At 36.4% G+C, this 16,545-nt stretch overlaps 1 protein-coding gene and 1 non-coding gene across 5 annotated transcripts; both read right to left on the bottom strand.

The window, feature by feature from the left end:
- Nucleotides 1-259: 259 nt before the first annotated feature.
- On the bottom strand, nucleotides 260-12,248 carry LOC107808124 (paired amphipathic helix protein Sin3-like 2). Of its 4 annotated transcripts, none has more exons than XM_075234414.1 (24): nucleotides 11,968-12,248; nucleotides 11,787-11,865; nucleotides 10,320-10,532; nucleotides 10,017-10,200; nucleotides 9,809-9,907; nucleotides 9,556-9,726; nucleotides 9,129-9,414; nucleotides 8,521-8,657; nucleotides 8,125-8,200; nucleotides 8,012-8,041; nucleotides 7,674-7,867; nucleotides 7,415-7,569; nucleotides 6,918-7,045; nucleotides 6,554-6,808; nucleotides 4,689-5,267; nucleotides 4,006-4,088; nucleotides 3,322-3,918; nucleotides 3,103-3,200; nucleotides 2,878-3,016; nucleotides 2,629-2,781; nucleotides 2,373-2,536; nucleotides 1,295-1,406; nucleotides 823-998; nucleotides 260-689 (listed from the first exon to the last, which is right to left on the bottom strand). In XM_075234414.1, the coding sequence occupies exons 2-23, from the start codon at nucleotides 11,858-11,860 to the stop codon at nucleotides 861-863; spliced, it is 4,065 nt and encodes a 1,354-aa protein (XP_075090515.1). In that variant the 5' UTR covers nucleotides 11,861-11,865; nucleotides 11,968-12,248; the 3' UTR covers nucleotides 260-689; nucleotides 823-860. The 4 variants fall into 4 exon arrangements, with proteins under 4 accessions (XP_075090515.1, XP_075090514.1, XP_075090516.1 ...); XM_075234413.1 differs by having other exon boundaries at nucleotides 1,295-1,418; nucleotides 11,968-12,244; XM_075234415.1 differs by having other exon boundaries at nucleotides 1,295-1,418; nucleotides 7,674-7,849; nucleotides 11,968-12,231.
- Nucleotides 12,249-14,135: 1,887 nt separating this feature from the next.
- On the bottom strand, nucleotides 14,136-14,331 carry LOC142172249 (U2 spliceosomal RNA). The gene has a single exon (XR_012701623.1). It is a non-coding gene; the product is annotated as a U2 spliceosomal RNA (small nuclear RNA).
- Between the last annotated feature and the right edge of the window lie 2,214 nt (nucleotides 14,332-16,545).

Below are 16,545 nucleotides of genomic sequence, written 5' to 3'. Positions count from 1 at the left end.
AGTGAAGGAAAATCAGCCTATGAGGTAGATTCTCGCCACGAAATGAAACACACGTACTCTTTTCACTTTAGGCATCACGGGTCCAATACTCGCTAGCCAGATGAATCCAGATACATAGCGAGTAAACCCACTTAGGGTAAAAATGCTCCCTACTAAAAATATCCCATGGACTCGAACCCGAGACCTCTGATTAAAGATAAAAACACTAGTTCTTCAATATAACTAAAGCAATACATATATGAAAGATGGAAGTAACACCTTGCCAAGAAAGGAATAAATCTCACTTATGTTTCAGTATAATTCAGAAATTGGAATGTGTGCTCTGTACAAAGTTAGGGACTAAAACTCACTGCAACTTCCAATATAAGCTTTTCCACTATACCACTTTCACCTAGCTCACTCCACAGGGGCCGCTACAGATTGCTGCTGAGGAAATGCAATCTAGGCTCCTTGTGATCCCAAGAAAGAAATACAATTCAATAAATACAGCTCTACAATTTAACATCATCAGGAAAACCCATATTTACAAGAAAACGACTCTAACTCCATCACAAGTATAATACAGTTTGACGAATAACTCCATTCCTTGATCATTATTCTGAGGGTGAAGTCAATTCGAGAGAATTCCGCCACCAAGTGCTCAACCAGTTGGGTCAAGTAAGTAGTTGTACTGAAGAAATCAAGAAAATCTGAAACGTGCAGACATAAGTAGGGAGTAAGAGAGAGACTTCTTTGAGTAGCAACAAATACTGATGTGAATTTAGAGTAAATACACCGATAGGCCTTGATACATATATATATATATATATAACTGATGCATACCTTGATTGACACATGTTTAACAAGAAGGCCATGCATCGTCATAACGAGGATGTCAAAACACGGTGGAAGCGTGCTACTCTCGCCTGGCCATGCCACAATAATCTGCCTGCCGAAATCTTTTTTCTTTTCCTTCCAAGACGGTAAAAGAAGTCCTCTGTGTCCAGTACATAAGAAATCTGCAAGGCTTTATCTTATCAATGCAATAATTCATAGGGGATGTTACTGCAAGTGTCAGATGCACTCATCGAGCTATCTGCTCTCTATCTTGGTTTGATTATGTATGAGTTCTCAGCTAAAGATAAAAACAATAATAGGATAAACAAGAATCAGGCACTAACTTTCTCAGTACAACTAATGCTACATAAGGTTAAAAGTATATACTCTTCGTTACAAAACCCACTAAACAATTTCACAAAGTTGTATTAAACATTAGCAATTTTAGCAGTTGCAGTCAAAGTAGAAATTCATGTACCTTTGATGAATTTGAAGCCATCTTACATTCCAAGCCATTTACGAGTATAATATTTTCCATCACCATGCACAGGGCAGAAGATACGTCATGGTCAGTATCTTTTCTCTTGTTTCTGCTCACAGATCTCACAAAAGGAAATTACAAAAGAAGCAGATCAGACATGGAAAACATTGAATGTTTATTCTATTTTCTTGACACGTAAAGCAAAATATTTCATTGATAAAATTGCACCAAGTTGAAGGTACACAAGAAAGGTGGGAAGATAAGGTAGCTTCTCCTCTTTAACAGTGAAGAGAACTTGTAAATTCCACCAAGTTGTCTAAATCATTACCTATATCTGTGTTACATCATCAAAAACATGTGTAAGCATTTGAACTTTACAAAAGGCAAGGATAAATTATTATCCTCGAAACACCGATAATTTCTTTCTATCCATACTGTCCAAAAATTGAATGCTTATTCTACTGACACAGTTACTTAATTGAGAAAATCGAGAGCAAGGCACTGAATCTCAAGGCAAAGGCAGGTGTGTTCTCCAGCCTCCTTTCTCAAGTAACACTTTCCAAAGGGCAGTCAAGCAAGGTTTTCCAGTTAGCACCAAAAAAGCATCATGATCTGCACCTCTGTCAACATAGTTTGTCCATATCTGACATATACTAAAGTGGAACAAAATCTTCTGCTTTAATTAACCTACAGTGACTGTATATGCAAGGAGTCAAGTTTATACTAATTTTTTAGGTGGGCCCAACCCAAATTAAATTATGTTTTTTTTTTCCAATAAATTTGAAGATCCAGAATAAAAAACCAAGTCCCGTGTTTACTTTTACAAAAGCTGATGAAATATATGCAATTTGTTTTAGAGCAACAAATCCAGACAGACAAGGGTAGAATAATAAATTGGACTATGAGTAGACTACCTATAACCTACGAAATCATAACGTTGGAGGACATGAACTAATACAAACCCATGCCCTCCTCACTCCCACTCTCCAAACCAAGAAGAGTATCCATATTTTTGGTTGAGCTTTTGACACACGCTGCATTCCCAAATTTAATCTTTGGATAGGAATCAAATTACCTCTTCAGCATAACTGCAGACGATTCTTTCTTCCCATGTTCAACAGATAGATAATCATTATACAGATAACCAGCAAAATTGGGGTCTACATAAACTGCAACAACTTCAGACTTCTCACTTCCATCATCCATGAACTGAATAGACACACGAGGTGGGGAAGATGTCTGCAAGAATCATCACATAATAACACGGTAACCAAAGGAAAAAAAGAGGGGAGGGTGCAAAGGCAAATTCAGACAAGTAGCGAGGGACCTACACTTTCAAACCGGTAAATGTTCTCCTCGTGGAGGAGGACATGAGCATTTTCGTAATAAACTGAATCGACATACTTCTCAGGTTTCCGTGATCTTTCATATTCATATAACTGAAGCAGCTTACCGTCTAGCTCATCACTTGAAACAGTTTGAAGCTGAAGCAAAAATAAAAAAATAGAACCAAAATTACGTTCAAGAACCACCAAGTCGCAGCTTACCACATTACCTTCAAATAACTAGAGCAACAATACCTGCTTGACCAGTTTATATATCAGTTTGTCCAAAGTAAATAGCACATATGACTGATTCCCAATGATTGATCGGCAATCATCCTCAAACTTTGCATTATCTGCAGATCCATCTAGCAAACTATACAGTGCACTCATGAATCTGCACACACAGATCAACTGTCGTTAAAAAACAAGCAAGCAGACCGAACTTCTGATCTAACCCCAAAGATAATACTCGCAATCCACCTGGCATATGGATCAGAACCAGTATCCTCTCCAGTTCTCCACTTTGATTCAGATGATGCTGCATTCAGCTTTGCCGATAATAACCTTTCATACAAAATCTGGAAAAATAAAAGAGAAAATAAGGAATACAACTTACACATCTTTAGGTTCAGACAAGAGGCAGGGTTTGAAGGGAGTTTTCATTAAGCGGTACCACAATCTAAAAGAAAATCCCCTTACCTGATGAAGCCTAAAAAGCACATAAAAGTCGTCATTTCCGTAAAAGACTCGAAGGTCGTTCTTTGCACCCCCACAATGAGGTGAAACCACATGTTTAGCAAGAGGCTTTGAAGTAAGCAAAAAACGTTCAGACATTTGAAGCATAGTGCCATCACCTCCAACAAAGTTTGCTTCACTCGTGCCCTCAGCCTCACCTTCACTCTCAACTTTACCAGCAAGCTCGTCATGCTCTCCGTCGTCTTCTTCCTCATGCTCCTCCCGAGAGCACTCATCAGCAGCAGACTCACTACCTGAAACATCTCCGGCCTCGGAAACATTTTCACTATCTTCAACGTCAGCATCTGCATCGTTTTCACCAGCAGTATCCTGACAACCAACCATTTCAGCACCTCCAGATTGATATTGCATATTTCCATTGCGTGCGGCACCATCTCGAAAGCCAACAAAATTGTCCTCTTCAAAATCCCGATTAGGCGACAACTCACCTTCTTCTTTCTCATTTTTAGAGGGATCAACAGAATCAGCATTAAACCCATCAATTCTAGAACCTTCAGCAAATCCGCCATTTGCCAAGGGTAGTGATCTTGAAGTGCCACCCTGTGTCAAGAAAGAGAAACCACATTTACCTTTGAGCAATCATGATCATCAGCACAAACCAAACTTAACATAGTTAGAGCTTCATACCTCTGAAATTGGCACATTATCAGTATTAGACTTCGCTCCTAGGCCATCCTCAGCAGCGTCATTACCAGGTCGTGTGCCGCGGCCTGGATAAACAAACATCAGTTTGGAAAATTAAGGAACTTGATCAAAACCAAAAGACACCAACAGTAAGGACACATTTGGTTTGAGGGATTGGATGAATACTCATGGTATAGAATTTAGTAGAGCTTTATCCAATGTTATGTTTGTATTTTGAATCATGCATAACTAATCCTGGTATAATTTAATACACCAATGGTGTATTACTGTATACCACTAGCAACATGGGATAACTTATCCATGTAACTTATACATGGATAAAGCACCAAACAGACAAAAATATCCTTGTCTTTTTCCTAGAAGACTATGAAGGTCAAGCGTCCAAGGGTATAATTGTAAATTCATTGCTTTTTAGTTTAAAAAATAAACAAATACTATTTTATATGATATCTTGTAAATCCAATTTTAGTGCAAAGAACCAAACACCTACCAAGAAATAATCTATGTATTACTAATCCTTGCATCACTAATCTTGCATTATAATCCTTGATTAACTTGTCTTCGAACCAAACGACCCCTAAGTCCAACAAATTCAGCATGACTAAGACAGTGGAGAAACATCCATCATGCACCATAAATCACACATAGTCCGGATACATGTATACCTGAAGTACTTTCCAATCTTGCACAAGCATTATCTGCTCCGAGGGTAGCAACTGCATCAGAACTAAGTAAGCGTTCACCAGTTACTGCTAATCCATCTTCCTTGGGGCGAGCATCTGTATTAGTAAAGATTGCCCTGGAAGAATTTAGTCGTTGAGGGGAAGAATTTGCATCTCCGTTGCAGATATCTTTTGATTGCTTAAACTTAGTAGTGGTAGCATCCGCACTTGGACTTCTATCACTTTCGCCAATGCTTGCTCCATTGCTCTTCAAACCATGATGCTTTGACAAGACATCGTCGTCAGTAGCCTCAGAGCCATGATGACGATAAGGAACACCAAAGATTGGTTCAAGAAAGGTGGTCCACAGCCTCAGAACTTTATTTAACTGCTCTTCTGTGGAACAAACCTCTTCGCAAGAATACTTGATAAGTTTGTACATGTCTTCGTGAACATCAGAATAAGCAAATTCAAATTCAAGATGAGGACTTATTGGATGTCTACTACCAGCGGCAATAGCAAGAATCATGTCATCTTCTTTCTGCTTTTTCTCCTTAATTTCTTTGATCTCCGCCACTAAGGCTGTCAATCAGAATCATCAAAATTATAAGAAAGAACCACAGGAAACATCTAAGTGAAAATATCAATGTCTATACACTAGACAATCATGAAGTTCCTAGGGTTTACATCAACTATCTACTGATCTCACAGTCAAATACTCAGAACTGTGTAGCAGTAGCACATAATAAATAGAAAAAAATACATATAGCATGTAAAGTAGGATAACTAGCACCATCTATATGCAAAAAGGAGAACATGGAAAAAACCATACTGAAAAGTGTAGCAAGCTCACTAGAACAACAACAACAACAACAAACCCAGTTTGATCCCATAAATGGGGTCTGGGGAGGGTAGTGTGTACGCAAACCTTACCCCTACCTCATAGAGATAGAGAGGTTGTTTCCGATAGACCCTCGACTCAAGGAACAGTGAAGATAAAGCAACCAAGTAGCAAAGAATAGTAGCAACAATGTAACATGGTAACGGGAGCGAATGCCACAGCATGTAATAATAAAGAACCATAAATAGGAAATTACAAAAATAGTCCTAGTACTACTGGTCGGCCTAGGAGGAACACACTACTATCTGTCAACCTACAACCCTAATCCTCGACCTCCACACCTTCCTATCGTGGGTCATACCCTCGGTAAGCTGAAGCAATGAAATGTCCTGCTCAATATTTCCGAAATAAGGGCAGCAAGAACATAAATGGGATGTGTAGCAAGTACAGTAGAATGCTAGTACTATCTGTATGAAAAGGACATACACGAAAGTGCAGTTGGAAAGGCTAGCATATATTAAGAGAGTGAATATCCAATTACGATGAATAAAGCTAGATAGTAATAGCAAAGAGAATAAGGAATTGATGGCTCGTCCAGAATGTGTAAGAATAGAAAAGAATAGAAAGAAGCTTTATGGAATAAACAGAACAGATGAATAACGGAAGGCACACAAAAAATTATGGTGAAGGGGCGCCTCGGTTGTAACCGGTAAAGTTGCTGCCATGTGACCAGGAAGTCACGGGTTCAAGCCGTGGAAACAGCCTCTTGCAGAAATGCAGGGTAAGGCTGCGTAGAATAGCCCCTTGTGGTCCGGCCCTTCCCCAGACCCCGCGTATAGCGGGAGATTAGTGGACCGGGCTTCCCTTTTACACAAACATTATGGTGCACTAATATAAGTCTAAATGAAATAGCATTGTTAGCCCCATACGACCATGAAAAATGGGACCACGAGAATTTAAAAAAACTGTGAAGGGAAGTCCCACAGCGAAAACCAAGACCACCACATACACCAAACAAAGGACTTACATTTTGTGCTAAGGTTCTTTGAATCTTGTTGCTTGAAATAGAAACTTCGGTGGTCAAGCGACTTGTAATGGTTCTTAGAATAAATGTCAGCCCAAACTTTGTTGAAGTCTGAGCGACACTTCGTCCACTCCTCCTGTTTCTGCTTCAAGCGGGTTAATACAACAGGCAGAGCAAGAGGTGGGTTTTTCCGCAAAATGTCCATCACATCCAGGCCATGGTCACCATAGAGACGTTCAATGCACCTTAAATTCAGTGCTACATAAAGTAGAACTTCATGCATCAGCAAACTACAAACTATATATCTTTATGCTAATGAACTGAGCAGAAAGACAGCAGCATCTTAATGATATCAGAAATGTCAAACCTGTGAAGTGGTCTTCGATGCGGATTGGGCCATCCACACCAACTGAATTATCATTAAGGGCATTCAACAACTCTTCTGCACGCTTAGCAGTTGAACTCACTGACTCCAATAACATGTCTAGCTCAAACCTGATGTTAACAGAATGCAACAAACCATCATTGATAAAATGCAGAAGAAAATCACTAAAGGCAAGCCTTAAGAGGATATAATACAGAAGGTTTTATAAGTCAATAAGCTATTTCAAGAACCATATACATTAGGTAATTCTTATATGACTCTAATAATTGCAAAGTAGAGATGAGTCTCATAGAAGTGCTAGAAAGGCCAGATTCCCTGCACTTCTCTTAACTGATTGTTTTCTTAGGATTTATTTTATTTTCTAATGCTCTATCATTCCCAAGTTTTTCTCTTTCCCTTTCCTTTTTTCTCAATTTCTTTAGTTTGCAATGGGTTAGGGCCTAGGGGAAACTGCTTAGCAAAAAAAAAAAAAAAACTACCTATCATCTTCACATCGAAACAGGCTTTCTTCATACTGGTTTCTGCGCATGTGCTTAAAAGAGTAGTCCTCACTTCCTGAGGTCACAGATACCCAATGATCATTTAACACTTGAGCCCCGAGCTCTGACCTTTGGCTTGCTGTAGGTATCGGATACTGCCGAACACAGGTTCAACAAGTTCAAGTCAATATAGTTCGGAAGAGATAGAGATTCCTCCAAGTAAGATTTTACCAGGAAAACAGATAGAACAGTTTCTTACATCTTCAGGAAGAAGTCGATAACTGGGAGTGCAGCGCTTACAGTTCGAAAGGTCAAGCTCTTGAATGGACTTTCCCCAGTATTTCTCCTTGTACCGGTCCTTTTCTTTACCTCCATCAATTTCACGCTTCTGTTCTTTGTCTTTCTCCTCCTCCTTCACTGACTTTGATGTATGCCCTTCATTCCACAAAGATTCTGTTATTAACAGAACACTTCATCAGACTATAAGTGATAAAAAATAGGCATCCCAAGAAGACAAAAGAATTGTTTTTCTTCTCTCTTTTTCTTTTTTTTGTTTTTCTTTTAGGTGGTTGAGTGTCAGGTATTGGCGCTACTTACTGTTGCTCATAACACCTGCGAGATATCCATCTGCAGAGTAGGTAACATTCAGAGTGGAATCCCATAGATGTAATACTAAAATCACACAAACTAAAAAAAAAAAACAGAATTACCAATTCGTTCACAGCGCTCCAAGAATTCATAGAACCCCTCCATAAGATCAGGATGCTTTCCAAGTAAATCAGCAACCTGATATATGCATTTCTTTCAAATTCGTGATGCTTAAACAAAAATAAACAAGCAAACCATCTAGATATTGATTCCAAACATTGTAGTGTCATTCAATCCCGTGGAAATCATGATTAAGCTAGTTTTCTACCACATGGAGAGGGATAAAGAGGTCAAATCCCTGGTGAATAACCATCAGAACCAATTTGTATCACTAACATGGTTAGTGCCTAATCAATGTCCATAATATGATAGATTAAAATTTTGAATGCCTTCTATATGTTAAATATAACAAAGAAAAATCACTGCCATACAGGAGTAAAAAGATCAAACAAACATACCAAACTTTGTAACTCCTTTCTGCTAATTATTTCTGTACTATAAATATGGAGGCACTTTAGGAATGCCTGATAATCAGTTGGACTGCGTAGTCTCTCCTTTACTCTTTCACAGAAAGTGAACTCTTGGCTATACATATCTGGCACAATCAAGCAAATCATAAAGGTCAATCATCAAATCTAGTGACACCATGCGGGGTACAAAGATCATATGTTAAGAACTCCAAAATGAAACAACAAAGTGAAACTCGCATGATAAGAACACCCTCCACCAGAATAAAGGAACAATAAATTTCTTGCAGCCAAAGGCCAAGCAACAGCAAAAATGACAAGAAAATATTTTAAAGGATCGCCTATTCAAACTTCCAGCATAAGATGGAATTTTTGTGATGAAGGATGAACTAACAAACATCAGAACTTCAAAACTCGTATAGAAACCTAAGATAAATTAACACCATACAGCAAAACAGATTGTGCTGAGGGGTCATAAGCCTAAAGAATAATGGAAGAAAATGCTAACAAAAGAAATTTTTCTGCTAACAAAACAAATCATATACAAAACCACTATCATCCTTATATACTAACAATCAGAATTCTAACCATGCACTCACTTTTCACGCCATCTTTATCATCGTAAGTGCCTCCGAACTCTTCAACCTTCCGAGCAGATTTTCTTTTATCAGCAATGCGGTGCATGCCTATATCTCCATTATTCTCATTATCAGGTTCTCTATAATCCTGATCGCGACTTCTGCGGTCCCTGTTGTCTTTTTCAGCACGCCTCTTTTGCTCTTTATGCAACTTTATCATTGTTTTATCACCGTCCATTTCAGGGTGCTCAGCACTAGGATCATGTTCTGCATGAGGACTGATAATCCTATCCCGGCGGAAACGTTGCTAGAATGAAGAACAGATAGACTCGTCAATATGGTAGTGGAACAAATAGCATTAGAGAACAGATAGACTCGTCAATATGGTAGTGGAACAAATAGCATTAAAAAACTAGAATAAGATAACAAGATAAATCAAATAGAATACCTTGTCCATGTGTGGTTGCCGAAGCAATGTAGCAGAGCTCCTCTCATCATAACGATGGAAAGAAGGTCGGCCCATTGAAGTCTGTGTTGCTGATGCAGTAGCTGAAGAATCTGGCAAGAATCTCGTGAACTCACCCAGCAAATCAGGATGGTCTTCAAAAAGTGCTGCAACCTACACATTTAGAGAGAACTGAACACATTAAAAATACGAAAATTGTCTATCATATATATGCATCAACTACTCAGTGTTGTACCTCCTGGTACACCTCAGTAATGCCCTTGTGTTCCTTCCTATACATGTTCAAAATGTCTAAGAAAGACTTGTACACGTGATCATCATTTTGGAAACGTTTCTGCAGGAATCAGAACACATATATATATATTATTAGTGAATGACATAAAGGAAAAAAGGACATATTATTATCACTAGTCACTAGAACTGAAAAGCACCAACATCATTACCTTTATTTTGTTCACAAAGCTGATAGCTTCTTCAAACTCAACTGTTTTCTTTGGAGGAGCCTCCTCTTCTTCAGTGAGGGTTATTTCATAGCCCTTGGGCAAGAAAGTATTGAACCCAAGGATCAAATTTGGATGCCCTTTAAACAAATCTTTTACTCTTGCTATGACACCGGCAGTGTCAATTCTGTGCGGGAAAATCAACATAATTACGCAAAAATTCCTCCACGAATCATCAGATTTGGAATTTTAAAATTTTTAAAAAAATAATAATAATAATTTAAGACCGAAAGACAAGCAACAAACCTTTGAGCCTTAAAGTCTTTCATAACATCAAGGAACAGGTCATACTTCTCCCTTTGGTCTTGAAACATGTCCTTAACTTCCTTCAAATAAGACAATGCATCATTAGTTGTCAACTTTTGGGTGCTAGCACTGGCACCAACACCCCCTCCAGTGCCGCCAACACCACTGCCTCCGCCGCCAGCACCACTTCCAGGAACCTGTGATTGGCCGTATCTTCGTTGGGAGAAAAAGAAAAAATTATACATAGAATCAAACCAAAAATAGCCACGAAATTTATTCCTCTAAACCATATAATTGACAATTTTCCTCCCACCATATGCTTTTAATAGGATAAAAGTACCATTCCCATCCATTCTTAGCACCTCGGTTAGTTCGCCCAAAAGTCATAGTTTCAAATTTCTTAGCTCAAGATTGTCAATAACTCAACAAAACAAACAAATAAACAGTGATTTTGTTTCTAGTTTTCCTTTGCCCAAGAGATTGACTAAAGAAACATTTTTTTAAAAACATAGGAAAAAAAATTGATAATATAAACCCCCCCCACCCCCACCCCACCAGTCTAGGATCCAACAGTGGCCCTTTTCCACTTTGTCCCTTGATGATTTGAACCCCTGGAGGCAGAGGCGGATCCAGGATTTAAATCCTATGGGTTCAACTTTAAGGTTTTTGGCATTGAACCCATTATATTTTTAAAGTTATGGGTTCATATCTAATATTTTTGCAATTTTAATAAATTTTTACTCCGCATCAAAAGTTATGGGTTCAGTTGAACCCGTTGCCGAAACGCTACATCCGCCTCTGCCTGGAGGATCCTTTCTACCAACCTATCCGTCCTTTAGCAACTGATAGTTCCATTACTGGGAAGCGAAATGAGTCTCCTTAACACGAGGTGGATTTAGGATTTGAAAATTTATGGGTTCGGAATTCTAGGACAGCGACCTCAAGTGCTAAGAATCAGGTTCGAAATTTAATATTTGTACATACTTAGTGATTTCTTAATGCATATATAGGTCTAGGTCAAAGCTACTGGGTTAGGGTGAATGCATAACTTACACTGCGGATCCGCCCCTGTGACTTTAACTAAATTGTTTATTAAACAGTCTATTACTAGTACTTAAATACTTCTTAACAAATTAAATCCGCCAAAACAAAAGCAGCATGCATAAAGATCAAATCTTTATTTAAAAATCCGCTGGAAAATCTCTGAGTGGTAGTAGAAACAAAGATACGACCTAACATAAGTCTTAAGGCACGGTGGAAGGTGGAATCTAACTACTTCTGATCACAAAATTTTAGCCATCACAGACCACATAGTAACTAAAGGTCTCTAATTTACTTAAAACTAGTAAAGATATTCAGCAAATTCAGAAGCTAAAAAACTATCATAATAGAGAATTTTGAAAATAAAAAATAACCTGATTTAAACCTATAATACCACAAAAAAACACAAAAAAGAGAAGAGCTTACGATTCTCCACGGGAAGAACCAAATGGGCGCTTGAATTGAGGATTAGCATAAACATCATCCCGTAATCGCTTCATTAGGTCTGCAAAACACAACAGTAAACAAAAAGTTAAACTAAACAGTTCAAAATTCAAAACCCCAAAAAAAAAAAAAATTACTCATCTCATTTTTCTAGAAAACTCACCTTTATTTCCTCAGATTTTCTGAGGAAAAATTCAACAGATCTAACCACTGGTTGAAAAAGAAAAAAACAGTTTTAAAGTTTGGATCAGAAAAAAAAACAGTAATCGTTATTATTCTCTATAATTTTGTTCCCTCTCTCTCTCTCTAACGTTGGGGAAGAAGAAGAAGAAGAAGAACACAAGCTTGAGAAACAAAGAGGGTAGTGAAAAATGTATTAACGTGAGAGAAAAGTGTATTAGTATTATCTTGTAACGTGACTCAGTTTTTTATATCACACGATACAACATTACATTGCTTTTTCCAATTTGTTATTTGAAATTTCTTGCTCTATTCTTGGGCTCTATTGCATATTGGATTACGTTTCAAATATTTCCTTTTCTTTTGGGCTCAGAGCCTGTAACAAGTGGTTTTGTGAGCCCAAATTTTTTCTATAGCTCGAGTTTAGGTTGAAGATTTTTCCAATGTATGTTAACTTGAAACAATTATCAATTTTATTAAGAAATGTTTAGCATGAGTTATGTTCAGTGTTAGGTTTAACATTCAATGTTTATGGTTTAATTACTGTTTAAAACATGTGCATGTAAAACGAAAAGGCGTGTATATTACGTTTTAACAAAAATAACTACTTCTTATAACATATTATGATAATCCCAAAAGAAATTGTAATTTACGAAATTAGGTGATGTGATGATAAAAGGAAGGAAATTTACTTCCGGTTGCATAAATGCATGTTGATTTTCTTACCTAATTGTTGGTTACAAATAACAAATGTAATACCGCTATTTAATAGTATGTTGTAAAAATAAGACTATAGTTAATAAGATTATCACTTGGCGTTGAAACAAATTTAAATATAGAATAATACGTACATTAAGTTTTTCTTATTTGATCCATCAATCTTTGATTACTTGAAACACAACTGTTTATAAACTACTGCGTATTGAACATTTAAAAAGATTTCATGTCGGTGCCTATTGGGAAAAAATAAACGGGTATAGTGTTGATATGAAACTTATATATTCGAAGTGAAACGTTTTGTATTATGCTATTTCTAAATAATAAAACAAGCATCAACTAAAAAACGCTTGTTAAATACAATTTAGGACAAATCAACATAGCACTATATTGGTTTATGCATAGAAATTGGTGGTACTGCACAAAGCTTGTTTATGCAAGTATATGTGCATTGTTTTATGTGATATAAAATAGTATCAAATAAGAATACGTATATTAGCAACATAGGAATTAAATTATTTAAAGATAAAAATATCTTTTAAAGCAAGTAATTTTTATGTATAACGTAAAATCTCTTCGATTACAGATTACCGTATAATATTTTATTTTTATTTTTCATCATCAGATAAACAATACATGCACTATAACTCGCACATATTTGTAACGTGGAACTGCATGAGACTATCACAGATTATGCCACACTAGATTATTATTTGGTATAAGTTAGAACATTTATTGACGTTTCACCAGATAAGCATTAGTTTTGGGTATTCATCCCGTTGAAATATTAAGTTTATGTACGTGAGGTCATATACTTTGACCAAGTTGAACTCCCATTGTGTAGACTTTCTAGAAAAATTCTTTGGCAAATTGTTTTTGGAGAAACTCTTTTAAAAAAGGTCTTCGTACGAAATTAATTCAAACTAATTCCGTCGGCTGCTGTTTTTAAAGATTTGGGATTGTTTTCACAACTAACACTTAACTTTTTTTAAAGAAAAAGGACTACAAATAAAGAAAAAATTTGAATGTTTTAAGAGCTATAATTTCACATATGATTATCTCCAACTTTCAGTTTCTTATTCTAAACATCATAAAACAAATTTGTTGTAATGAAAAATTATCGCCAAAATTCTAACATATTATATTTTATAAAAAAAAACCGAAAAAAGCTAGTATATGATTAACTGCCGTATGTATGAAATAACCATGGACAGTCAACTCTCTATGGTAAGTAATACATATAATCAGGGTTGACCTTTCCCTATGGACAAAGCAATTTAAATTTTAGCAAAATGCTAATTCATACATATTATCAGGGTTGAACGTCTTTCTCAAGTTAAGTCCAAAATAATTGAACTACAAAATCGCAGAGTCACGGCCCAGATTAGCTGGGCTTTGGCCTAGGAAATATTCCGAAATGTTGGACTAGATCTGGTGGGGTGCGCCAGGCCTGGGCTGTAGTGCAACGCCTAGGCGACACGCGAAGGACCGGATAGCAAGCTACCCTAATGGACCTTCCCCCTTAAAAAATTGAGTTAATATCGTGTGGGCCGATGGCCCACATATCAGATATTAAACTGATAAGAACAGATACTACACTTGATCTTAGCCAAAAGGCCGAGAAAGGTATGCTATAAACGGTTGTTGGGCCTCTATATTTATAGCATCTCTCGGCTGTCTATTTGTTAGCTCTTTCCGGTGTGGGATACAAAAACAAACCGTAGCTACTTCTTTCTCTGAAGTGTAAAGCCTTTGGTTCATATGTATAAAAAATGAATGCCTCAGTGGATGATTCGAATATTGCCGAGCTGCAAATGGGTTGGAAAATTCTGTATAAATTAAACATTTGGATGCTTATTTCAAAAATGAAATGAATACATTAGTATAGCAGAAGATAAAAATTTCTGCAGGTTATAAAAATTCTGGAGAAACAAAGAAAAGGGTTATGATCAAAGATAAATTCATATGACAAATGAGAAAACATAAGAGATGAGACAGCCAAAGTGTTTGGAGATGGGGGATGGGACATTTTGTGTCAAGATGATGCTTGATGGTCTGACTATTCACCGATGTACCTAATTATTCTACTTGTAAATATGCCTTTGTAAATTACGAAAGTTGAAACTATAGCATAGAAACTTTGAATGGACATGACTTATACCCAATTATTAACTGACCTGTAATAGTCATGTGATTAGTAAAATTAAGGGGATAAACAGTGGGGGTGATAGGAATTTATATGAGGAAATGTCACACCTCGGACTTGAATCTAACAAGTATAGAGCAATTTCTTGATCTCGTTTGCCATTTCACCGTAACTTTCTCTATGTCGAGGAGATTCAACATTCTCTCTATATATAAAAAAAAATATGGAGTAGTTTTTTTCTTTATTTTTATTTTTTACAATAAGTATAATTTTTCAATGAAGGAGATTCAACTGAGTCTCATTCCTTTCAAGCTAACTCCACCCACGGGGATAAATGGATAAAAGTATTTTACCATATGTCCCCGACGTAACATTTAATTTATACTACAACTCTGGCACGCATAAAATTTAGCCAACTAAAACTCTCATAATTAGAAAATAAAGGATTGTATGTATGGTAAGAGAGAGTCTCAAGTGATAAACATACTCTACCTCCAATTATGTTACGTTTAGATAACACATTAAAGCAGCCCTTGGTCAACATCAAGCTGCAGTCAAGTTAAAGATTTGAAAATACTCCTCTGAAGTCTAAACAAAGCAACCATATTCTGTCAAAATATATATATGGTACACCTTTCCTCGAATATGTGAAAACTTAATGTGAAACAAAGTAATCATACTGTTGATCATCCTTTACCAACTGTTCTTTTAATGGCATGCCAAATAATCATGCATTTGCGTCTGATTGCGTCGAACTACAAGAACAAGTTAATGAGAAAAAAGTGTCAAGAACAATGTTACTTTGTTCGTGTTATGTTGCTAAACACTAGAAAGAATATACATAATTACACATTATTCATTATCCAGTTCCATTTCCAACACCAGAACAGGATACATAAACAATAATGAGAAATAACTAGAGGCGGAGTCAGGAATTGAAACTTATAGGTTCGGGATTCAAAATATTTTAAATTACTATATTCTAAATTAAAAAGTTATACATATTTAATGAAGTTCTTAATACAAATATATAGTTTGAACTAAATCTACTACGTTTGACCGAACCCATAACTTTTACTCTCCCTCCGCCTGAAAATAACGAAGGACCTTTCGATGCTTACGATTATACTCTCCAAGTCCAAAAAGCTCCACTCACAATAACAGTAGTAAAGGTAGCAGCATAAATTAAATAAACTTGACAATTTTCCAAATTATAAAACTCCAAATGAGTTTTACATTTTTGTAAATCTTGATTCTACTAATTTGCTTATGCTTAATTTATAGTAAAAGTTATCTTCATAAGATAATTTAAATATTTCCATAGTTACTTTTATTTTTCTATATCAATATGCAATCACCTAACTGTAATAATCAAATCACCAAAAAATTAACTAATCATTTTTCTCGATTTAATCATTAAATATCTGAAGTTGGTTGTCTAAATTAATTTGGATTTGTATCGAGTAGATACACAAATGAGGTAAAATGTTCCCTATTGAAAGATACTTCAGTCTTAGACATCGAACATGAAACTCTAGTTAAAATGCAGTAATTTTAATTATTCCATCACACAAGTTATTTGAATAAGATATAGCGTGTGTGCAAGTGCAGTTTGTGTTAATGCTGAAGTTTCTCACTGCTTCAGGGAAGCTAACATGATTGGTGATGCCTTGGCAAAATTTGGTGCTATTGAAGATT

Source organism: Nicotiana tabacum, chromosome 17, assembly GCF_000715075.1.
Source record: "Nicotiana tabacum cultivar K326 chromosome 17, ASM71507v2, whole genome shotgun sequence".
Lineage (NCBI taxonomy): Eukaryota > Viridiplantae > Streptophyta > Magnoliopsida > Solanales > Solanaceae > Nicotiana > Nicotiana tabacum.
This window is presented reverse-complemented; position numbering and strand designations above follow the sequence as displayed.

What these genes read in the sequence shown, in the direction of transcription:
- LOC107808124 (XM_075234413.1), bottom strand. Translation starts at nt 11,860, where the DNA reads ATGAAGCGATTACGGGATGATGTTTATGCTAATCCTCAATTCAAGCGC. An exon ending in CGCAGGTGTTATGAGCAACA is followed by an intron (nt 7,868 to 8,011) that starts GTAAGTAGCGCC and finishes TGTTAATAACAG; the next exon opens with AATCTTTGTGGAATGAAGGG. An exon ending in ATAATGTGCCAATTTCAGAG is followed by an intron (nt 3,919 to 4,005) that starts GTATGAAGCTCT and finishes TTCTTGACACAG; the next exon opens with GGTGGCACTTCAAGATCACT.